Below are 25,289 nucleotides of genomic sequence, written 5' to 3' on the forward strand. Positions count from 1 at the left end.
AAAACACATTCGTTTTGTTTCCTGAAGGAAAGCAATTACAGCATCAAAAACATTCCTGTGGCTGACTCCCAAATCCGAAGCACCGAAGGTGAGAATAGCGTCTATTGTTAAAATTATCCCTAGCTTAGCACAATGAGCTTCAAGAAATATTTTTCTTTGTAATATATAGCGGCGACACGATAAAAAATATTGCTCTATTGATTCAATTTCTGAACAAAAGTGACAGAGGGGAGATATCGCCAGACCAGCCCTGTGTGCATACAGATTCAACGGGGGACTCGGCATCGTAATCTAGTAAATAATACTTCTAATTGTCTAGTTTGACACCACTGGATTTTCCATTGAAATTTCAAATGTCTAAATTCTGTCCATGGCGTCTGCTCGAAGGGCGTCTGCCCTTCTATGGCGTCTGCTCGAAGGGAAAATTTCCTATACCTAATCGCAGTTATGCTGGCTACTACAGGAAGGACCGAAATTATTGGACCGTTCAATGCCGCTCTCGCTAGTGTGTCGGCCATTTTATTTATTTCTAATCCACAATGGCCAGGTACCCATAATAATTTCAAAAGTTTCAACTGTGGAGGAACTAGCGTAAGGAGCGTTTTTAAGCCAATTGATTTTGATGAAGTTGTTAGAGAGGTACTTACTGACAGGGAATCGGTTATTATTATTGCGCAATGGTCGTTCAGATCTAGCTTTCGCAGTGCTAGTATAATTGCCGAGAGTTCCGCTTCAAACACAGGAGTGAAGTCCGGCAGTCTTAGTGAAAATGCCCAGCCAAGTGAAGGGGAGTAAATACCTACGCCTGCCTTTTCGTCAATTACTGAAGCATCTGTGGCTACTATATCTTTTGTTTTCGCGTGTGTAAGACAATCTTGCAGCCGACTATTTAACACCCTGTATGATTGAAATTTAGGCTTAGGGACTCTCAAGACTCTTCTTTATTGTCCCGAGTATGAGCCCCACAACACAAACACAGTTGGTGATGATGGGTATGTACATATGAGAACATGAAGGGCATAAACAATGCTCACAATATATATATATCCGTCACATGACGGCGACGACAACGGCGATGGCAAATACCATTCGAGAGTATCGCAATAAAAATTTTGTGACGTGCTCTACGAGGCTGACAACAATACTGCGCTCATTGAAGACGGGTAGCACCTATGCTTATATTTACCGCGATAGCCCTTAGAGAGCCCGTTTCGCGGAAATTCCGGTGTCGGCGTCGTTGGTTGTGAGCGAAAGATCATGATCTTGTCCGTGACCGAAAAATCGAGAAAGCTGCAAATCAAAAAAATAATACAAATGTTGCGTCCGAGTAAGAATCGAACCCGGGCCGTCTGCGTGGCAAATCAGGTTTTCTACCACACAGCCACGCCTCTACTTGGAACTGCACTGAAAGGAACACACCACGCCTCTGCTTGGAACTGCACTGCTCACAAACACACGCGTCCTGTATACAGGTGTCACAGTACGAGATGTAATATCGCACTAATAATGCGCGTTACAAGCGTACATTGCCATCGGCCGTCACATTATGTGAATATCATAACGACTTCGTGGTTCAAAGCCAGCCACCCATTACAAAAGGCACACACATTACTGCGCGTATTCTCTTAAGATCACGCAATTGGTGCATCGCAAGTTAGAAAAATTTTCTCGCGCATAACTGCTCCTGGTTTCAAGCATGCTACCAATCACGTAAGGCACACGCCTTAGTGCGCTCATTCTGTTACACACGCGTAGTGGGTGCACTGATACTTCGAAAAAATGTCACGCGCACAGGTTTTCCCTCACGCCACCGGGCCCTTGACACGATTGCGATGGAATCTGTGTCGTCTGCAAGCGTCAACCACACTGCGGTGTCTTCCTCATCACAAAGTTTTCGTGGGGCATCAGTGTGAAGTGGCGTACGACAACGAGGGTGGCCACGCAAGGCAGAGAAGGCCCATACCAAAACTCGGCGTGCTGCGGCTATGCGACCACTTTGTACTTTGTAAATTACATCGCAGTAATGCATAATCTGAACTTCTCGAGTAACAACATACAATACGTATGCACTATGTGGTCGGAGTACGCACTAGTGGCAGGAAATCGCTGTCGCGCTCAACTCCTAAACGCGAAGCTTTTGTACGGCCGCACTCTGTATTTGTATGGCCGCACTCTGAGTGTTATAGGTGATCATCATTCCCTCTGCTGTTAACAACTATCTACGGTCCTTCCGGACGATTAGTATGTTAAAGCCTTAGACTACAGGGGTTTTATGTGAAGGCTGTGCACAAGTCAGAAAAAAGGACAGATGGCCGATGAAGAAAATAGCATTTGGTCTCCTCGACACGCTTACAACTGCACAACTAGAACATGACGATCCTGAGTTGCATGGCCTAATAATTTCCTGGAAGGCCAAACACTGAGCGCGCCTAAAGTCTTTTTAATATGGTTGTCATTTTTTGATAGACAATGTTCATTATGAAATCACCTTTTTCAAGCGGATGCGCTTACTTGCTGGTCGTTCCTACAGGCCTTCCCAGTAAAGTATTGCTAGCGTGTCACGACGAGGTTACTCCTGGGCATTTAGGCTATACACGAACATTAAACGGAGTGCGGCAGCTATAGCACTAGCCAAGACTCGCTGCTGCCGTGAAACATCCCATTCGCATCTGCCTCAAGTCACCTCTACTGAAACCAGCCGGTTTGCTACGACCTGCTCAGGTGCTGCGAACGCTGCTTACCAGATCGCAATGGACTTTTTGGGTAGGTTCCAACCGCTAGTGGTAGTTACCATCGGGTTTTTGTAGACACTCAGCATATCCCTTTCAGTCACGAATTATGATGCACTGTCTGCAAATGCATCAAATTTCCATGGCATGATTTCAAGGCACTCAGTATTACATTCCAAGAAATAAAATGAAGGAATGTGTTGTTTTGTGTGAGTTACAGTAATTAATGCTAATTAGCGTGTAATTAAATATCTAATTATTCTGCAATCAGTCAGCTTCAATCCTTGCATAAAATGAATTAACTATTAGGCCCAAAATGCATGCACAGTTTGTTTTTTGGTTGTATGCTTTTCGAGCAAAGAAAAAAAACACTCTTGACGTTGGTCCTGGAACGTCGCACGTCGAACGATCGTCGAACACGGTAGTGTCTCTAGAAAAGTGATGATCTGCAGTAATATACAGCAAAATGAAGTTGAATAAGCACTTGTTGTGCACTCAGGAAGCCTGCACGAATGTGCACACTAAGTTTCAGGTCATTTGAAGAAGCGCGCGGTGCGTGATGCGACTTCGAAGTTGATGTGTACAATTGTACACACCGTGACTGAAAGGGATATTACTGCTTACGCCGAAACGAAACCTATCCAGATAGGTACAGCAGCGGAGGTGGCACGCTTTTTCATAGAGAATGTTGTGCCGAGACACGGAGCACCAGCCATGATAAATCTCACCTGGTCCATGATGCATTCTCCTAAGACGACTCGAAGGCGAATGTCGTGTTCTTTTTCTTTGCAGTTTATGTATTGGCGCGGCCTGATGTGATGATGTATTGTCCTCACGTAATGACGTCATGACGGCGCTCAGTTCACAGATCACCAAAATATGTGACGTAATGTTGACTTGATATGGTGGCGTCATCAGGTGATTATAATTTTTTCAATCGCTCGCGTTTATCCGGCGGGGGTCAATTTGAGCGATTGATGAGGCATCTATGGCTTTCGGCTTTATAGGCCGAAGCTTCTTAGGCTTACGTGCCTATCCGCCATGGTGGACTAGTGATTATGGTGCTCGACTGCTGACCCGGACGTCGCGGGATTGAATCCCAGCCCCGGTGGCCAGATTTCCATAAAGGGGAAATGCTAGAGGCCCATGTACTTACACTTAGGTGCACGTTAAAGAACACCATGTGATCAAAATTTCAGGATCCTTTCACTAGTAATTATGACATCATGTGTTGTTAGGAACTCTTATCCTGAGAGCTCAAAATTATGTCGTGGTCTTAGGGCAAATTATTCCATTCCATCACGAAGAATTGCACCGCTCCTCCGAGGCCACCAAGAACCACACACTGAACGGCTGTCTAGAGGATGCTGCCACCGAGCGTCACGAACACTCGTGCCCTCAGCGTCACCCTCACCGCCAGCACCGACGTGCTACGAGTATGATATTTCAATCACCGAGCATGGTACACTTGTTGTTATAGCATAAGACATACACGTGCACACATCGTTCGGCTATCACCGACCTGATAGCCCTGCTGGCTTCAACAAGATCGTTTGCACGGTGCCACGCTCTCAGTACGTAGTATTGTAGTCCTCATAAACGTTCGTTTCATGTTGTGATCTCTGTGCCGCGGTGTTCTAGGATGCCAAAACATGAATTATTGGCGACGTAAAACATGAATTATTGGCGACGTATTGGTGACGTCGAAAATCTAAGCATAGGGAAAAATTTGTTCAGTGAAGGTAATCCTTCCTGGAAGATTGCGGGCGGGTAAAAATTCTTGAAATCGACAGCGCGACATAAGCTTGAAGTGAATAGTGAGCCATATAAGACACTTCGAAGCTTTCGACAGTACCGCGAGCGACTGGAACTCATATGAGGAAAGTCGGAAGGCTAACGTTTTTGTTGACAATGCTCCCGCAGACAGGAAGGTTCATGTCATTCCGAGTCTCATCGGCGCGAAGACTTACGCGCTGCTGAAGAATGGTGACCTCAGACTTGAAGTCTTCGTCAGCGCGAAAACAAACAAAGAAGGCTGCCCTATAAGTGTCATCATCTCCGAAAAGAACGCTTGGTAACATTCCCTCGGTCTTTTCCTAAAAAGAGCGCTAAACACACTCATCACCGCTGATTCTTGCTTTCTTCTTCATCCTAAGTATGGTGCTGTCCATCTTCCTCCAGCACCACGTCGAGAAACACCTTTGTGGATTCTGAATCGACCCCAAAGACCTCTACTACACTCTTTCAAATCAGCAGCTCTGCGGTGCCTTCAGGAAAGTTAATGACGCAAGGGGAAGCATTTCCTTCCAGAACACCACTGGTATCACTGCCCATAATTTCATTGGCCCACTGATGTTCTATCTTGTCCCCAATACTTAGCAGCCTCCTTCTGGTCAACCTAGACAAGCGCCTGTTCACGGAGATGCGATACTCAAGCGTCCGCAGTCTTCAGGTATGTCGATGACGTTTTTTTTCGAAAGCCTGTCCTTAGGCATAGTAACTGGTGGCGTCAAAAATACACAAGCAAATTTGCTTCGTGTGCGAAGTCTAATAATGGTTGGTGGTAGTGCCGATGGCTTTTTTATTATGTTAAAGCAAAGCGAACCCGACCCTGCGAAGCAGGTATCAACCATTTTAAAGATTTTCACCGAAGATTTCTCATATTTAAACCTAACGATCGAGTTGTTTAACCACCGGCAACTCTGATTTCTGGTCATTCACATATATCATTCCTTCACGACTACGTCTGTTGGAACTATTCACCCCGCGCAGTGAAGGGACGCCTCCCTTTCACGTCAGGACACTCAAAACCCAGCAAGCGTGCTGTTTTCCCCGCAGCTCCGAAGAACGCCCTCAACCGGTCATCCCACCACAATGGGCATTTGAGCTGAGCTTCAATGAACGTGTCACCAGACTGCGTAGCGCTAGTTATCCTGACGAATTACTGCATGACCTGGCATGCAAGCTGCTCTCATATCTTCAAGGAGCGACCAGAAACGATGAACGCTCATTAAGCAATTCTAGAACAAGCGTCATGCCCTATATTCACGGTATCTCCGACAAAATGAAGAAACTTGCTCAGAAATCTAAAGTGGAAGTACTCCTAAGCACCCTCCAAAAGCTAGGAAGACTTGTAGGTGCGCCAACCATGAAGAGCCGAAGGAAGCATCACGTACAAGGAAACATACAAGACTATTTGTGGAATGCACTGCCCACATCGTTTATGAGGTTCGACTCTCTGGGAGGAAGATATACGTTGGACAAACGGACAAACGACTAGAGGAACATCACAACAATCATAGTCTTAAAGAAGACAGCAAAATTGCACCCCACTGCAGCACATACAGGTGCACACCAGAATTCGGAAATAGCGAGGTCACGGGAAGGGACACGAGCATGTACAGTCGTCTCAAAGACGACACCATTATTATCACACGAAGGGGTGACGCCTGGGTAAGCGAACCATCCTAAGCAAATAGTTATCTCGTGTGTGCCTAATGTATCTGTGTGTTGGAATTGCACAGCTGTAATCTTTCAAGTGACAGCTTCTGCTCCTTGTGTCATGTGTAAGGCTTAAAATTTCACGTGCCGTTGGCTTCCCGCTATTAGGGGATATTAAAGTTTACAGCGTAATCTGTCGACAAGCCTGTTAGCTCGATCCGCTATTTTTTTTCCAGGGCGGGAAAACTAAACCAGTCGCATATCGCAGCCTTTGAGGTGCTAGCTGCTAGTTTTTGTCTTCGTTCAGCGTTGATTTTTCAATAAGGGTGTGCAAATATTCAAGTTTCGAATTTGAATTGGATATTATCTAATCGAATATTTAAACTCGGCTTTCGAATTGCTAGTATTCGAAGTTTCCAATAATTCGACAGGACGAATATCTAGAACGCGACAAAGGCCAATGCTGCAACATGATTAGGATAGGGTGGCGAAGACTAACGCTGACGTCGTTACAGTATGCCTTTCGTTAAATCTCTCACCGATATTCTGGTTCAAAAGCGAGCGCATGTTTATTTTAATGGAGAATATGTCATTTCCGCAAATAAAACAACACACGATAAAAACGTGAAGAAGATGAAAACTTCAATTCCGAAACGAAGGCACGGTCTTCTTGCGAATTTCGGTCGCCTATGCCCCAAGCGCCGTAAAACGTCGCTTTGTCCCGCGAAAACCCTCGGTGAGTGGCTTCACATGTGAAAATTTGTTCACGCTGTGCAGTGGCCACTGTCGCACCGCACCACTCGTTCAGAAATTGCTATCGTTCCGGCGCGCAGTTAAAACGCTGCTATGTATGGCCGCCTGAAGATCTTGGCACTCAGAGCACCCGTGGCAATGAAGAACGACATTGCTGGTGTCAGATAAGCCGTATCGTGCGACCAGAGGAGAAAACCTAGCTACCTTACCCCCTTTGTTAGTCGTTCGTAGGTTAGGAGTGGCACTTCTGACTGGAATGGCCGCTCTTCGACATTATGCGCGCCCATAAAAGCTGAAAGACATAAACTCCCTCTCGAACGAGCGCGTAATAAAGCTGTCACCACTCCGTAGCCTCCTTGATATTTCCTTCTATATTCTATTCGATAGTTTCCCTGATATTCCATTCGATATTCGATATTACTAGCCACTATTCGGCGCTATTCAAGTTGAATTCGATTCGAGATCAAATTTCACTATTCGCACACTCCTACTTCCCGATGCTTCGTTGCGCTGTTCAGGCAACGAGGGAGTCATGACAATGCTGGGAACAATGTAACACTGATTTTAATCGAATGGTTACCCGAACGAAGAAAAAACACGTACCGACGCGAACTTGTTTCGTCCACGAGTTCAGCACTCTGCTTGGCTTCCAACCACCCTAATTCTTTTCCCCCTTGCAGTTTAGTTGCTCGCATCGAGTTATTACAGGCTAACTGTATGCTCGCTTGCTTGCAATATAAGGTAGACTAGCAGACGAAAATTTCGATGTACGCATTTTCAAATACACGGACGTCCCACACGCGCAGGAGCGCATGATTGATCAACGCTTGCTTGTCGGTGTTGCAGATCGACGAAAGCGATGATTTAAGTATATAAACGTGTGTAAGGCTCCATCGATGGCTTCAGCTGAGAAGCCAAAATCAGTGCCACAGACTCTGCTGCGCGCGTGCGCGGGAATTCAGTGTCGCCGCACAAGACTCGATTGGTGCCAAGGCCCCAACACACATCTATATGCAAGCTGCGCAGTGAAGCGCGCTCCAAAGAACTTAGTGCGCATGCCGCGTCTGCCCTTCACTTGAGACCCCCTATCTCTCCCCTATTATTAGGGCGAAGCCTTAGATGCCTCATAAAACGCGAAAATTGACTGGCGTTCCGCGTCGGTGGCGTGAAAACCAGGGATGCAAAAGATTATCATCACGTGATGACGCCACCGCATGATGTAGTCACGGCCTCACAGATCGCCATAACTTGTGACGTCATCGCATGACATCCTTGCTTGGTCGAAGGTGGGCCGGTCACGGAGACAGTGCAAAACCAGCCGAGGTGGCCGCGCTGCTGGAGGCAGTGCGAAACCACGTTAGGTGCGGAAAGTGTTCAGAGGGGGGAGGGGAACGATCAACACATCGACCGAGAAGAGAAATAAGATGGCTTTAACCTTCAAGTCGTCTGAGGTGAATACATAAGGGATCTTGTGTGTTTTTTCTTTCGCTTTCTTCAGTCAGCATGCGCTGCGAACTCGATGGAGCTAAAGTTACGGATCTCATACAGTGGATTGAGCTCTTTGTTCGGTAGATCATCGCACTCATCGTTCCGCTTATCGCGGGCCCTTGTACGCTGTTCGCAATAGCGCGCCGTATGAACACATACGTACATCGCTAAAAAACAGAGCGAGAATACTAAATTCAAGCGATTGATTACATCCACAACGCAATATGAACAACATCTATGTAGCAAAAGAGCATTACGCACTCGGGACGCTCTTTCCGTATACTGTTAAAACGCACGATCAGTGTTCATGTTTGATTTGTGGCACACCGCTCACGCACATGTTGATGGCTTGGTTCTTTCGAAAAAAACTATGAAACACGCCATCGTGTAGGGTCTAGAGATGCCTGTGGCTGAAGAAATGAACGGAGGGAAACGGTACAGCGTTGCGCAAGTCGCGCCGAAATAACGTGGTGTCGATACCTCACGCTTTTATAATCGTAGTGCAAAATACAATGGAGATGTATTGCAGTGCAGGTAGTCTTCGATGTTTGACAATCACATCTTTTCGACAGCGAACACTTTTCTTCAAAGGCTACCTCTGATCAGAAGCGCACGTCACTCGAGAGCAACAGTTCGGCCTTGCAAACCGGTGCGCCTCTTGCAGCTGCCGTCCGGATGACCTTGCTCTTGTCGTCCGGATGATATTGCGTGCAAGTGAAAAAAAGACCTTCAGTTGTTAGTCAGCGCTCGTCCCTCGTGTTCTTTCGCTAGTACTACGTCTCCTTTCGTGCTGTTTTCCCATTTACAAATGTTCGAGGAGTAAAGCAAGCAGCGAAGTCGCGAAGCGGTTTCTAATGCTGGTTACCCAAGTACCGTTTCGAAGTGTGCTGGCACAGCGGTAACACGTGTTAGAAAGGCAACCGCAAAATACATATTCAGTGTGCATGCACAGCAAAAAAGACTACAGGACGAAGTCTTGCAAACAACTGCAGATGCTGTCGTCCGTACGGTGCGAGTCGTCGGCTTCATTGCGAGTTGTCACTGAAGCAGCATTTATTGGCTGTTCTTTTCCTTGGTGAAAGGCCGCAGCCGAAGTTCATCAAGCCCAGAAACGGGCCATGTGCTGTACAAGGTGCAGTGTAGGCTGACCTTGTGAAAATTATGAAGCTTGCCATCATTACACCGGTAGCGAAGAGGTATGGAAGCATCCGGCTGTGGGGGGATGTAAAACCACCATCAATACCTAGCTGTATGGAAGTGAGTCGCTACTTTGCGTAAATGACCTTTCAGCAGAACTGGCAGGAAGTGAAAAAAATTCTGAAATCATCCTGAGTAGAAACTACCAATAGGTCGTCCTGCAGAAACCTCCCGGAAGCTAGTGACGTTGAACGTGCAGAGACGTTTGTACACCATCAATAATCTTAGTTTCGATCCGTCTTTCGCCCTATGCACATTTCTAGGAATCACAGACAACAAACTGAAATGTCTCGAGGGCATCAGCTGCTATTTGGCTGACGTTCTTTTCAAAGGAAGGACTTAGGAGGAATATTTCTGCACTTTGGAAGCCGCCCTTTAAAACGCTGTTAGAACGTAGTGTCCACATGCGGCGTGACACGTTCTCGTCCTTTGAGCGCGAGTTCCGTTATCTGAGCCACATCATAAATGTCGATGGGGTTTGTGCATCCCCTGAGAACGTAGCGGCAGCTCAATGCGCTAGCTAAAAAGGTCAAGACGCAACTGTAGTCGTCCCTTGGGATGGTTACCTACGACGGCAAGTTTGTTCAGTACCTGTCCAATTTGCCACACACGTCCTACCATCTGCTAAAGCGAAGAGCGGCATGAAGGTGGATGATTAATTTTAAAGAGGTGAAAGCACCATGGCGTTTCCTCTGGTTTTCATCCATTACGATCCAATGTAACCACTGCAATTCCATTGAAGCGCCCCTCACCAGGCCACATAGCAAATTTTAGTTAGACGCTGGAAGTTGTTGTGTGCCGAATGAAGAGCAGTATGCCACAAAATTTTTGAAATCGGTTCGTTACGAACTGACAAAAAAATCACACCATCTCCCACTAAAGGGGACCATGAGGCGATGCGAAGCAGTGTTTCGGCATGTAGAGCCCGCGTTTCAGAGGTGGAGTGGTGAGGGGAAAGGGGAGAGGATGAAGGAAAAGGGGAGGGGGAGGGGAGAGGCGATGTGAAGGGGGAAGGGGAGAGGAGAGGAGGAGTGGGGAGGGGTGGAGAGGAGGATGAGAAAGAGAAATTAGAGGGGGAAAAGGGAAGGGGAGAGGTGATGTGGAGAGGGAAAGGGGGAGAGGGAGTGGAGAGCGGAAGTGGAGAGGGTTTGCGCATGCGCAGTAAGGGTGGTCACGCCGCACACCACCACCACCACCGGATTGAACTCCGCTATAAGAAGCTTCACATCTAAAAGCAATATTTTGTAGCTGCGCGAAACCATGGCGCGAGGAGGCAGTTTCAAACCCTTGCCACTCGCCCCGTGTAGCCTTCCCAAGCCAAATCTCTTCCCTGCCCTTTTCACTTGACACGTACGCTTGAACACGTCATGCGCATGCAAGGTCACGTGCGCATGACGTGTTCAAGCGTGCCCGAGCAAGCCCGAGCACGCGAGCAGCGTTGCACGGCCGCTACCTTTCCTTTTACGTAGCGGCCGTGGGCCTTGTGTCGGCGTTCTCTGTGGTGTACTGCTTGTTTCGGTGGTACAGGCATGAACGTTGCGACATTTGTACGGGAACGAGAGTGGCGGTATCATGGGCCAGTGCCACATTAATGTTTACTTTGACGCGGTAGAATAAATGATTATAACGAGTGCTCAAACGCGCCAGAACATCACTTTCGTTTTCAGGGCTGGCGTCTGCTCGATGCGCTAGCCGCTGGGGCACGACCGCATCTGAAACGCAGGCACATTAGCCCCACATGTCGCTGCAATTCACGGGAAAAAAATAAAAAAGGCGCACACATTCCCTTTGCTTGTCTCATTATTTCTGTCTAGTTGTATTCATCTATTGAAGCACCAATTTACACAAACTACACATGTCATGTCAAATAATTATCGCAGTGTCACGTGCTACTGTTGGCGGCGTCAGAGCACAGTCGCTACGTAGAGGACCGACGTCACAGCACTACCAATCTACGTAGGGCCATTCGCTCATGTACGTCATCTACTCATTCTCTGCGCGCGCGCCCGCGAGAGGGAAGGGCAAGCAGCGTTCAGCTTGAAATATGATCTATTTCCGCGGCGCGCAGCGTTGCCACTTTTGGCAAACGTGATTGTGAACGCCCAATGTATGCCTTGCGCTCGTCAGCTCAAAATTGTCAAACCTGGTGAGGGGCCCTTTAAGACGCATCATAGTACGGCATATGCACCGTTATTTCACAGAGAATATTAATAACTGTTGGGGTTTAACGTACCAAAACCACGATATCATTAAGAGGGACGCCATAGTGGAGGGCTCTGGAAATATCGACCACCTGGGGTTCTTTAACATGCACTTAATCTAAGTATACGGGAATAGATAATTTCGCCTCTGTCGAACTGCGGCCGCCGCGGCCGAGATTCGATCCCGTGACCTGCCGGCAGCAGTCAAACACCATAACCACTTGACTAACCTGGCGGTGTTTTTCACAAGGAACGACAATTGGAACAGTTTAATAATACGTGTTGGGGTTTTATGTACCAAAACCATAATACAGTTATGAGGGGCGCCGTAGTGGAAGGCTCCGGAAATTTTGACACCTGAGGTTCTTTAACGTGCCCCTATATACAGGGTGTCCCAGCTATCACGCAGCACGATTAAAAAAAAAAAAAGGAACCTACTGCTTATTGCTCCTAGTACACTGTAGTAGCCACTGCTAATTTTTTTGTTATTTAGGTTTAAATAATTAGTCATAATTATATTCAAAATCGACAAGTACTCGTGTAATTATGAACATGTCACTGAGGCATATCTAGGCATGTTAAAACGAAACACAACTGCGAAATTCGAACAACGTACTAATGCGTGCTCATTTTTCCAGCTGATAAATGTGTACGAGACGATGTCATGGGTCGAACAACGTTTATTGCCTATAGTGACGAGTTAAGTAGGCCAGGCGGGTGACGTCACGGCTTACGTAGGAGCGACAGCTTGCGCTCGCTATCGCGGCCGTGCCAACTCGGTTACATCTTCCTTTCCTTGGGGCAATATAGGTCGCTCTGGCATGGGGTACCGACGAGGCTCGCGACGTTCCCGAGTGCTTCTCCGTGGTAGTGGCGGCTCTGGAACGGGTCCCGAGCCTGGCAAGCCTGAGGAAGGAGTGTGGTAGTGTCGGGGCATGGTAGCTCTGGAACCTCCCGGAGATGTTCCCGTGTGCGTCGCATTTCTCGGCCATCTTCTGTTTTTTACCAGTACGGAGCGTGGAGCTCCCGCTGATCCCAGCACAACGACCGGGGACCACGTCCGTGTGTGCGTGTCGTACAACGAGGCCCTCTGACCCGGTGAGAGGGCGCGCAGGTCCCGAGCACCTCGATTGTAGTAGACCTTCTGCTTGTGGCGAATCTCCTGGAGACGGGAGTGCACCTTCCTGCTGGGCAATGGTGCCGGCTTCAGGTGGCAGGAGGGAACCGGGAGCAGTGTTCTCGTCTGTCGACCCATCAGCCTCTGCACAGGTGACATCAGAATAGCATCACGTGGAGTATTGCGCAACTCAAGCAGAGCTAAATGGAAGTCTGGGCTGTTATACGAACACTTCTTCAGCAGCGTTTTCGCTTCTTGAACTGCCCTTTCGGCCATGCCATTTGCGCGAGGGTGATAAGGGCTTGACGTCACGTGGGTGACTCCTAGTCATGCAGAAATTCACGGAACTCTTGGCTACTAAAAGGGGGTCCGTTGTCACTACAGAGCTTCACTGGTAAGCCGTGGACAGAGAAAACTTTCGCGCACCACTCCTTCAAGTGCCGGGCTTTTGTGTATCGAAACTCCTTTATTTCAAAATAAAAGGAGTAGAAGTCTACAATTAAGGCAAACTCTTTACCACCGTGATGGAATAAGTCCATGCCAACCATTTCCCATGGCAGACTGGGGACATCATGCGACAGTAGAGGCATCTTAGTGTTTTGCTTTTGGTGAGCCTGGCAAACTTTGCATGATGCTGCAACCTGGTCAATGTCACTCGACATGGATGGCCAAAACATGACACTCCTAGCCCGAATTTTCATCTTTTCCGCCCCCGAGTGGGCCAGATGAAGAAGCCGAAGGATTTCAGCTCTCTTAGCGCTTGGTACGGTTACCTTGTTGCTGCGAAAGACGAGGCCATCTTGTGTATGCATCTCTTCTCGATACGCCCAAAATGGCCTGGCACATGCTGGGACGTCCTCTTTGTTTTCCGGCCAGTCAGTCTCGGCATAGGATCGGATGGTCGACAGAGCAGGATCCTTGGCGGTTGCCACACGTAGTTCCTCGAGGCGGACGCTCAGAAGCTGGAACAAGGGCAATGACGTTAACATTGAAGCGCTCGGTTTCTTCCGTCAATAACGCCTTGCTTGGGAAACGAGAGAGCGCATCAGCCAAAAACAGCTCTTTTCCTGGCTTGTACAGTAGATTAATGGCGTATCGCTGCAATGTCAGTCGCATTCGTTGCAGTCTAAGTGGGCACTGGTGAAGTGGTTTACTGAAAATTGGCACCAACGGACCGATGGTCGGTTTCCACCGTAACCTCAGATTGGCCGAAAATATAGTCGTGAAATTTTCGCAGCCATGCACAATCGCCAGAGCTTCCTTTTCGATCTGCGCGTACCTCGTTTGAGCATCGCTGAGCGATCTAGACGAGAAAGCGATAGGGCGGCCGTCTTGTATCAGAACGGCGCCAACGCCCATGTGGCTGGCGTCAACAGAGAGGGTGACTGGCTTTTTCGGATCGAAGTAAGCAAGCACTGGCGCTGTTACTAAGGCTTGGCGCAGCTCATTGAAGCTGCATTGCTCTTTTTCTGTCCAGACCCAGGCAATATCTTTGCGCAGCAATGTTCTAAGTGGTGCGGTGAGTACAGACATTCGAGGAATGAAGCGCTGCACGTAATTCATCGTTCCGAGGAAGACTTCAATTCCTTACTGTTACTTGGCGCTGGCATGTCCAAAATGGCTTGGACGCGATCGGGTCCCAGGCTCAGTCCTTGCGTGGTGAAAACGTGTCCCAAGTAGCGAACTTGCTCCTGCAAAAAGACACATTTCTGTGAGTTCAGACGGAGGTTGTGCTCACGGCAGCGTGCAAGCACCCCGGTCAAGTTGTTGTCATGTTCTTCCTTCGTTGTGCCCCAGACTAATATGTCGTCCATTACAACCGCTACTCAGACAGGCCCTCCAAGAGGCGGTGCATGGCTGCTTGAAATATTTCCGGGGCGGAAGCAATTCCAAAAGGCATGCGGATAACCGATAGCGCCCGTAGGGCGTGCTCATTGTGCACAATCTGGAGCTGCTGTCAGAAAGTTTTATTTGCCAGAACCCGGATGTTGCGTCCAAGGTAGAAAAAATATTTAGCTCCAGCTAGTCGTTGCGCGACCTCTTCTAGAACAGGCATAGGGTAGTGTTCCCGCAGAATAACCTTGTTAAGCTCCGTTGGGTCGAGACAAATTCTACTTTATCACCTTTAACTACGGCTACCATATAGCTTGACCATTCTGTTGGTTCGGTTACCTTGGTTATGACGTTGTGCTCCTCCATGCGTTGAAGTTCGGCCTTTACTTTTCTTCAATGGCGACCGGAACCCTTCTGGCTGGCACAACAACACCGACGGCGCCGAGTTTGAGCTTCATTTCGTACTCAAAATTTTTCAGCTGTCCCAATCCTGTGAAAACATCGGTGAAGGGCTGAGCCGCCGGGTAGAGTTGCTGCGTCTCGACGCTATCAACGCGATAAATCAAGCCAAGGCTTTCTGCTGCTGCTCCGCTGAGGGTCACCGGCACGTTTTGCTCAATGACGAAGAAGGTTCATCGTGCTGTTTATCGTTCACGGATAGCGACAACCTTACTTTAAACTGCGCAGTCGTTTTGTGGCCGAAAAAACTCGTTAACGTGGCTCGGCAGGCTTCACGAGTCTTTCTCGGAAGCGACAAAACATCTTCCTTTGAAATCACACAACAGTTTGCCCCAGTATCAAGTTTGCAGACCATCGGACGGCCTTCAATGGAAACTGTCGCGGTCCACTGGTCGCTAGCGAGTGCGTTCACAGTTAAAGCGTCCAGAAAAAAATCTGACCTTTCGTCAACATGTAGCTCTCGTATTTCCCTGCGCTTTGCATCTTCGCTGTGCAAGAAGGATGACTGTGAGCATGCTTGGGCGAAATGATTCAATCCTCCGCATTTCTTGCACGCTTTTCCTGTTGCTGGGCAGCGGCTGCCGCGGTGAACTTTGTAGCCACATTTGTTACATGGCTTTGTTACTCTGGCCAACGCATTTACAGCTGCAGTTTCAGCGCCTTCAGTGGTGCCACGTATCTGTCGAAACTGCTCCTCGCCTTGCTCTTGGATGCGACAGATTTCGACTACTCTTTGGTAAGAGGGGTTTTCAGAAATTAACTTCTTTTGCAGTCCCTTGTCCCGGATACCGAGTATGATGCGACTACGAAGCATGCGCTCTTCTAAGTCTCCAAAATCGCAGTGTTGGGCTAGCGTTCGCAATTCGACAAGCCAGTCATTGAAGCTTTCGTCCTCTTTTTGGTCTCGGGAGCCGAAGCAAAACTCGTGGTAAGTGAGGTTCTTCGCGGGCTGGTAGAAGTCTTCAAATTTTTTATTATAAGGGTTACATCGGTTGTGTCCTCTCCTGGCTCAAACTTGAACGAAGCGAACACTTTTCTAGCCTCTTCCCCAATGGTCACTAAAAGCGTCGCCGCCTGCACTTCTTTTGGTTGCTTGTTCAGCTGAGTTGCCGTGGAAAACAGTTCAAACTCACTTTTCCAGGTCTTCCACCCAAGCCAAGCGTCTCGCGATGTGTCGAGGGGCTTCGGAGGCGGCAGGAGCGTTGTCGGCAATGCAGGCGGTGTCGTCATGCTGGCTGTTTTCCGCTGCCACCATGTGTACGAGACGATGTCATGGGTCGAACAACGTTTATTGCCTATAGTGACGAGTTTAAGTAGGCCAGGCGGGTGACGTCACGCTTACGTAGGAGCGACAGCTTGCGCTCGCTATCGCGGCCGTGCCAACTCGGTTACAATAAAGAAAGCCCGCGAAATATGAAAAAGAACACGTGGCTACGCTTTCACCCACAAAGGAAACCAGCGCCCTCAAATAAGCTTTCTGCAAACAACCGCTTTGCCTGTTGTCCGTGGCCAGAGACAGCGTTCCGCATTTTGGCAATGGTACAGGTCGGGTGCCTACAATATGCATCGCAATAGGTGGATAGCAAAACGGCGCGTCGTCTGCTACAGTACTTCAGGTTCGAGGCCTATCTATTCGCTGCTTCAAGGTATCTGCTGTTCAGAGTAATCGGGGAGGAAAGACGCGCACTTCTGCGACTCATTTGTTGCCGGTTGTCCAGTGATTTTGTTCTTGAATTATTTTGCGAATGGGTAGAAGATATTTCGCACTTTGGAGAACGAAGCGAGAAGTAGAAATGGGCAAACACGAGGAACGTTGAGAGGTGGGATTTGAGCGCAGCATGCGAATGTATCCATACGGTTATGCTTTAAAACACGCAGTTATCTTGCAGAATCTGCTTCGTTAAGCGTATTCGAGCAAAATGGTGGATACCTCAGAATCACTGACGCATATGAGCACGTGGTGCCAAATGTGAACATACTTACGCTCCGAAATCACGAAAACAGTACGCGTACCCTGTCTGCCGATCATGTACGCCGACACAGTATACTTGAATTGAATATACTGCATTGCCTCCTTTATGTGATATTTATGAAAACTGCTGAGCGCATAAAAGGACAACGTACGGAGCAAACATGCCGCTCGGTTACTGATATCGTAATGCGTAAAACGATTGAAGTTGGTTGTGAAACAACGAGTTGCATGGTATGGCGTCTCAAGTATTTCAGAAACTTGCAAGCGCAAAGTATCCATACCTTTTAGTGGAAAGGCAAGTCTATCTTGAGTGCCAAGAATGTCCATTGCATTGATCGAAACACAATGTTCGAGTGCGCGAGGGAACGACATCTCACGTAAAGAAAGATTCAGAGGAGTAAAACAAGCGACAAAACAGCGGGAGTTGTTACGCTTATAGCAAGAAACGTTTTACTACTGTCATTCAGTATATCGAACCCGAGATGGTATCTTTGCAACACGGAAGTAAACAAATAATGTTACGAGTAAGCAACGGAAAAACAGATTGGGCAGATATTTCATCACACCATAATGCGGAACAAATCTTTATATGCCGCAAAACACGCGCGAAAATTCCCTTTGCGGTGAAGCAACATGCATGTCTTTGGAGCTGCATGCCACTTGAATGAAGACATGACCGTTCGCACCTTTATAGCTATTCCGTATTGATAGCACTTGCTATTCAACTGAGCTGCCCCTCACTCCCAAGTATTATGTAGTCACTTGTGAGAAAAGGGACCGAGACTGCTCGATGGAACACACAGAAAGCGACGGCACTAGCACAGCGGCCGTTCGCGGCACGGCGTCTCGAAACGGAAGTCGATACAGACGGGTGCCGTAGGCCACAATCCTTTGCGAGAGCCACGTTTTTTGCTATCCGCTATTTCGCTGGAATTTATTCCGTTCGATACTACGCCACTATCATTATCCATATTTCACGGTCGGCTCTTCTCATTGTTAACGTGGACAGGAGCGCTGTTCTGATTCCGGCCGGACTCTGTACATCCAAGCGGTGCGTTTCATATAGGCCGGGGAGTGGCAGATAGGGCGATCCATTTTTTTCCTGCATTTTTTTCCTTCATACTGGCTATCTCATAGCGGAGCTTGTTTCAGAGTACTGGTTCCCGATGTGCGCAGAGCCTAGTCAAGCGTCAGTTTTCATATTTCGCGGGCTTTCTTGATCAACCGGAAAAAAATAGCGCGCAATTCAGGCACTTTGGCCGACCTATCTATCTATCTATCTATCTATCTATCTATCTATCTATCTATCTATCTATCTATCTATCTATCTATCTATCTATCTATCTATCTATCTATCTATCTATCTATCTATCTATCTATCTATCTATCTATCTATCTATCTATCTATCTATCTATCTATCTACATCTGGGTGCTCTCCTAGTCGTCTCCATAACTTCTAATATACCAAAATTGCCATAACAGGGGATCACAGTACGACTACCGCGATTGACTGATCACGTCATGAACAACGCAAAACACCTATTTCGTACGTCATGAAACCCTTTCCCTCAGCCACGTGTGGCACATAGCAGTATACCACAATTCATGTGGTATACGGCTATGTACATAGACAGACAGACAATGAACTTTATTGGATCCTGAGGAGTTACGACCCCCTAACGGGAGGCCGTTGTAACTGCTGGCCGCGCCCACGTAGAGGACAGAACGCCGTGACGCTCCGCCCTTTCCTGGGCCCTCTGGATAGCCTGGGCTTGCTGTTGGAGTGCCGTGCTTCTGATGGCCTCCTCCCATTCGGCTTCGCTGAAGAGAAGGGTTTCAGGCAACGCGGGACATCGCCAGAGCATGTCAGCCATGGAGCAAAAGGTTTCACTGCAGTCGGGGCAACCGGGGTCAACGTCCGAGTACATCTTACTGAGAATGCCCCGCGACGGGAAAGACCCTGTCTGCAACATTCTCAGAGTAGCTGACTGAGCTCTGCTGAGCTTCGGGTGAGGAAGAGGATAGACTCTCCTGCCAAGTTGGTAATGCTTTGTTACCTCACTAAATGTCAGAAGTGGATCATTCTGCTGAGTCCCTTCCTGCCCCTCCGGAGCCTCCAGACCGCCGCGGCGCGTGAGTTCTCGCGCACGATCGTGGGCCAGCTCGTTGAGGTTTGGGAAGCCCTCGAGAACGTTCTTCCCCATGTGTGCAGGGAACCAAGTGATAAAATGAGAGCCGGGACAAGCCCTCTTCTCTAGAATGGAGGCCGCCTCTCGAGCGACGTTGCCCGATTCGAAAGCTCTGATTGCCTCCCTCGAGTCGGTGTAAATGTAGGAACGCTCTGGGTCAGACAAGGCCAACGCTACCGCAATTTGCTCCGCTATACCCGGGGTGGCCGCCCTCACTGAGGCGGAGGAGCCCCCGCCCGTCTATAACCGACAATGCGAACATTCTCCTGTTCCCGTACTGCGCTGCATCGACAAAGACGGCGGAGTCCATGTCATCTTTAACTCTCCTCAAGATGGCTCGTGCACGGGCTTTACGTCTACCCTCGTTATACTGCGGGTGTACGTTTTCGCGGGAAGGGCCCCACCATGTAGGTCGCCCTCGTTTCCCGACTCAGTGTTGTCCGCCGTTCCTCCATGATCCTAGAAGCCATGCCAACCTCGTCAAGGATTCTCCTGCCAGCCTTTGTTGACTATAGCCTAACCAACCTGGGCAGTGACTTGCGCCTCTATTAAAACAATTACCCACGTTACAGCCAAGACAGAGAATATGCTAAGGTTAATCGCTAGGGGTGTCCAACCGCAAGAAGGTGTTAAGTGAAGACAACCTCCTTAGGATGTACCACGCGTTTCTCATGAGCCATAATAATTATGTGGCGTCAGCTCTAATATGGACTAAACAGAGAAAAGGAAGTTAAATACGCTCATGCGCAAGAGCATCAAGAAAGTTCTAGGCTTGCCTATTTTCACGAGCTTCGACAGGCTAGATCATCTCGAAATGTGCTGGTATGAGCCACAGGTTATTCACAATCTCAATCAACACAGTAACCGCGAACATACACATCGAAATGTATTTATTTATCGAAAATGCCTCAAGCACCCTATACACAGGATTTTACATGAGGGGTGGAAAGAAACAAACAAGTTAGTTAACATTTACAAAGTGTGCCTCAACGGAATTCTTGAAATGATCATGACTGACGTGAAGGACGCGTCTGAGGGAAGATTGTACCAGTCGATGGTAGTCTTGACAAAAATGATTGCAGAAGAGCGGCGGTGCGGGCACAGGGAGGGTATACGGATTTATCATGGCTGGTGCGTTGAGAGATGCGATGAGCTAGATTGATGGGAGAACAGTTACGCAAAAAATGAAAAAAAAACTGATGATAGAGTGAAAGCCATGCAATTTCGCGGCGCCTCTGATGACTAGGTAGACCTGATTTTTTATTTAGGTTACTTACACTAGTAGTGTAAGAATAATCAGTATAAATAAATCTAAAGGCGCGGTTTCGCATTGATTCTATTAGGTCAGTTAGAGCGCGTTCAGGGGGGATCCCAGACGGAGCAAGCGTACTCGAATTTGGGTCGGACTAGTGTTTTGTAAGCTGGTAATTTCACCTAAGGAGATACTTGCGTTAGATTTCGCTTAAGATAGCCTAAAGTACGATTAGCGGCATTATTAATATTGGTTATATGAGTGGTTCAGGTGAAGTCGTCACATAGAGTGATACCTAGGTACTTAGCATTAGGTTCTGAGTAGATGAGGCTGCCGTTAAGGAAATATTTCAATGCCGGGTAGTCGTGCCGTCTATTAAATGAAACCAAGGATGTTTTGTTAGTAGTCACCAGCATTAACCAGTCACTGCATCATTTATCTAATTTTAGTCAGTCGTTTTCGAGTGCTAGGTTATTGCTGACGTTAATGATCGGGCGATAAATGACGCAGTCTTCGGCGAACAGGCGTATTTTTGAAGACATATCACTGGGAACGCCGTGATGCGTATGAGTAAAAGGAGCGGACCCAATACAGTGCCTTGTGGCACTCCGCATAAGACAGGAGATGAAGTCAATGATAACTTATTTGCATGCCCAAATTGCTGTCTGTTAGTGAGGAAGTCCTTAATCGAATCCTAAACAAGGGGATGCAGGTTAAGTCGCGAACGTTTTCGTAGCAAGCGTTTATTGGCGCTTTGTCGAAGCTCTTTCGAAATCAATGAAAAGGGCGTCTACGGGTATGTTTTGATCAGGGCTAAGGTGAATATCGTGGAGAAATAGTTCAAGTTGGTTTTCCCAGGAAAAAAAAGTTCTTGAAATTCATTTCACTTGGATTAAAAAATTGACAGAATTGAGAAAATTGATGGTATGAGTACAGATGACATGTTTCATGATTTTCGAGCAGACACTGGTTAGAGAGATCAGACGGTAGCTCCAGGGCATTCTTAGGGACTGGAACAATCTTACCCAACTTCCATTCAAGAGGCCGGGTGCTGCATGACAATGACTGTTGAAAATTTGAGCCAGAATAACACTGGTTATGCACTTGGAATTTTAACACTTTATAGTTGATACCATCAAGTCCAGCGGAAGAAGTTATCTTTAGTGAGTCAATTATTTTGACAATACCTTCGGGTGAAAATGCTAGGCAAGTGAGAGAGCTGAATACCTTCGGTTGAAAATGCAAGGAGTGAGGGAGCTGAAGACAGAACTCCCCTGGAAGATGATCGACTGCCATCCACTCGTCTACGTGGTCCACCAGAATAACGCGATCTTCTCTTCATGAGGCTGGGTGATGGCCTCATGCTGACCGATTATGAAAGATTGACCGAAAGCCGCCTTGTGACGCGCGAAGAAGTCGCCACTAAGTGGTGTGGTGGCATACGGCTAAAATACAGCAATGAGCACGTCGACCGCTATAACGCACGTTTCCTCAACGCTGTCGACGTGCCATGGCATCCCGCATGCGATAACATAACTGGCTTTAGGAGCGAGCAGGTACAGAGGGATTTCCTGATCATGGTGGCCATGACTAACGCAAGCGACATGGGTGGCAAGCTGGCCTCCATTTGCCTGAGCATCGGCAAGCTGTTCATGAGCACGGCCAACAACGAAGTAAGCGATGGCCTCATTAATGGAAACATGGGCACCTTGTGGTACATGAGCGGGACGAACACCGCAAACACGTGCGACTGTGGCTTGACGTTTCAACGTCCACGGTAGGCATTTTTGTCGCAGCGAGGGCGAAGCACATCACTACCGCACACCCCTCCATAGAATTGAAATGGGTGTGCGTAGTAATGCGATCCACGACAACCACGACAAGCGCCAGAAAAAAAAAGCCGCCAGATCCCACGCATTGTGGGAATCGATGCAATGAAAAGCAGCCAGCAAAGACCTGCATACATCGTCGTGTCTGTCATTGAGGGAAAATGCCTGCCACTCATGTTATTTATGTTCGTTACACAGTAACGTTGCGCGCTACCAATTTCGGGGTAGACCAAGCTAGCGAAACGGCCGCCAGCGCACCATGAGCGTGGCACGTAAGTCATGCTGTACATGACATGCGTGTCATGATTTTCATGTTACCTCGTGTTATTTATGTTCGTCACACAGTCACGTCGCAAGATACCAATTTTGGTGTATATCAAGCTAGCGAAACGGCCGCCAGCACACCACAAGCGCGGCACGTAAGTCATGCTGTACATGACATGCTTCTCGAGATTATCATGCTAAGTCGTGTTATTTATGTTCGTCACACAGTCACGTCGCGCAATACCAATGTTGGTATATATCAAGCTAGCGAAACGGCCGCGAGGGCACCTTGAGCGTGGTATGCATATCATGCTGTACATGACATGCGTGTCATGATTTGCACGTTAGGACCTGTCAGTTATGTTCGTCATGCACTCTTGTCACGCCGTATCAGTTTTGGTATATATCAATTTGACGAAACGGCCGTAAGAGCACCAAGACCGTGGCAGGCATAGCATGTCGTTCATGACATGCATGTCATGATTTTTATGTTATGACTCGTCATTCATGTTCGCCATACAGTCATGTTATGCCATACCATTTTTTGTGTAACTTCCATTAACGAAACGAGCAGGAGAGCACAAAGTCGTAGGCGGCTTGATAGATAGATAGATAGATAGATAGATAGATAGATAGATAGATAGATAGATAGATAGATAGATAGATAGATAGATAGATGGATAGATGGATAGATAGATAGATAGATAGATAGATAGATAGATAGATAGATAGATAGATAGATAGATAGATAGATAGATAGATAGATAGATAGATAGATAGATAGATAGATAGATAGATACGCTCAAAGTCGCAGAAGTTCGCTAAGAAATGCTTCGCATTTAAAAATATCTTGTCTAAGAGGACAGTTTCTCCTTTGCGAAAGCAAACGCCATAACGATATATAAGTTCCGAAGGGGCACAAACGCCTCGGTGGTCTACGGATACGATGAACGTCCACCACTGAAGTTGCTGCGAACAGCACCTTGCAGGACTACCAGCCTCAACGGCCTACACCTCCCCAACGCAAAAGATGACTTCAGATTTCTACATGTCATCGGATCTATCGAGAGGCACTCTGTTCACGACATGACCCGGATATCAAACAGGCCTCTAGAGATTGTCTTGGACCGCGCTACCGCCTTTATTCGGTGCCCCAGCCACCACAATCACCTCACGCTCGCCTCTCTAAACGTACAGTCTGTGCACGCACACGTACACGACCTCAAAAGACCCTCTAATCACAGAAACTGGCGTGTTAGCACTTTCTGAAACGTGGAACGATGAGCCCACTGTGTTGTCCATAGCAAGCGGCTTCATTGGAGGTGCGGAGGCGTGGGCCCATATAGGAGCACGGCTATGCGCAATATCAACGTAGGCCACATCCCACTTCGCCGGCCACCAGACATAGCACACACAGTCAAGCAGCGGAATCGGCGAGGTCTGCGTTGCGCACATCAATGACAATACCAAAGACATACCGCTCGCCGCCACCTACCTGAGAACACTCAGGAACTTCGTACAAGAACTCCGTACATGCAGACGGGTTCCTGAAACGTGCGTGCGTTCTCTATCAAAACGGACAAGTATAAGCACTACATATCAGCTTACACCGTCTGGTGTTGGTAATACCCATGGTGCTGTTGCAATCATTAGCAACTGTAAACAACTGGTTATATAACACATGTCCGACTATTACACATATATGCGCGCTCATACGATTTTTCGATATCCTTACCGTCATTTAGTAACATTTCGCTCAATGTAAAAAGTTACCCCACACTCACCCTCCCGCCGCATGCTTCGCATAACGTTGATTCCCACGGTCCGAAATTGCTATTTACACTATACTGCAGAACCTATTTGGGTCCAAGCAGGAGGGCACATACATGAGTATAAATATATATATATATATATATATATATATATATATATATATATATATATATATATATATATATATATATATATATACATATATATGAAAAGCAATCAGAAAAAAAGAAGAAAGCCACAACGAAATAATATGTACACTGTAGAAATACAAGTAACGTTATCAATAAAAATGATGTTATAACCAAATAACAGTAGTAAGAGCACATTACATCCACATAAACATTTGCTTATACCCCCACAAGGCACTTGAGGCTCAAAAAATAGGAACACTAAAAATAAGAAACCAAGGAGTAGTCAACACAACAATGCCAATACATTAGGTAGATATCCATTCAATGGAACCTACGCTTATTAAATTTGATAATTGCAGGTTATTCAAATCGGTTATAGTGCGCGGAAAGAAAGAAATTTCTAAACGGTTAGTTCTGGCCTTACATGGTGTTAAAGACAAATAGTGACGATGCCGAGTTCAACGTGCTGCAAGCGCTGACACATAGGCCTGTGGGCTGAGGGAGAAAGAGTTGTTTTTAAGTTGGGAAAGAAATTTTAGCCTGTGTATTTTCCTGCGAAGCCGAAGTGTCTGAATAATATGTTCTTTCATTAGGTTAGTAGGAGAGTCAGTCATTTTATATTTAGAAAAAATGAATCTAACTGCTCTGCGTTGAATCATC

General features: G+C 47.4%; 1 protein-coding gene and 1 long non-coding RNA gene across 2 annotated transcripts; both read right to left on the minus strand.

Moving 5' to 3' along the window:
- Nucleotides 1-12,471: 12,471 nt before the first annotated feature.
- LOC119375359 (uncharacterized) lies at nucleotides 12,472-13,915 on the minus strand. The gene is made up of 2 exons (XM_037645538.2): nucleotides 13,700-13,915; nucleotides 12,472-13,070 (listed from the first exon to the last, which is right to left on the minus strand). Exons 1-2 carry the CDS (start codon nucleotides 13,913-13,915, stop codon nucleotides 12,567-12,569), a joined length of 720 nt encoding a protein of 239 aa, XP_037501466.1. The 3' UTR covers nucleotides 12,472-12,566.
- Nucleotides 13,916-14,154: 239 nt separating this feature from the next.
- Nucleotides 14,155-15,150, minus strand: LOC125760365 (uncharacterized). Its single transcript, XR_007417933.1, has 2 exons — nucleotides 15,099-15,150; nucleotides 14,155-14,617 (listed from the first exon to the last, which is right to left on the minus strand). It is a non-coding gene; the product is annotated as an uncharacterized LOC125760365 (long non-coding RNA).
- Nucleotides 15,151-25,289: the final 10,139 nt, after the last annotated feature.

This window comes from Rhipicephalus sanguineus, chromosome 11, assembly GCF_013339695.2.
Source record: "Rhipicephalus sanguineus isolate Rsan-2018 chromosome 11, BIME_Rsan_1.4, whole genome shotgun sequence".
In the NCBI taxonomy this organism is placed as follows: Eukaryota; Metazoa; Arthropoda; class Arachnida; order Ixodida; family Ixodidae; genus Rhipicephalus; species Rhipicephalus sanguineus.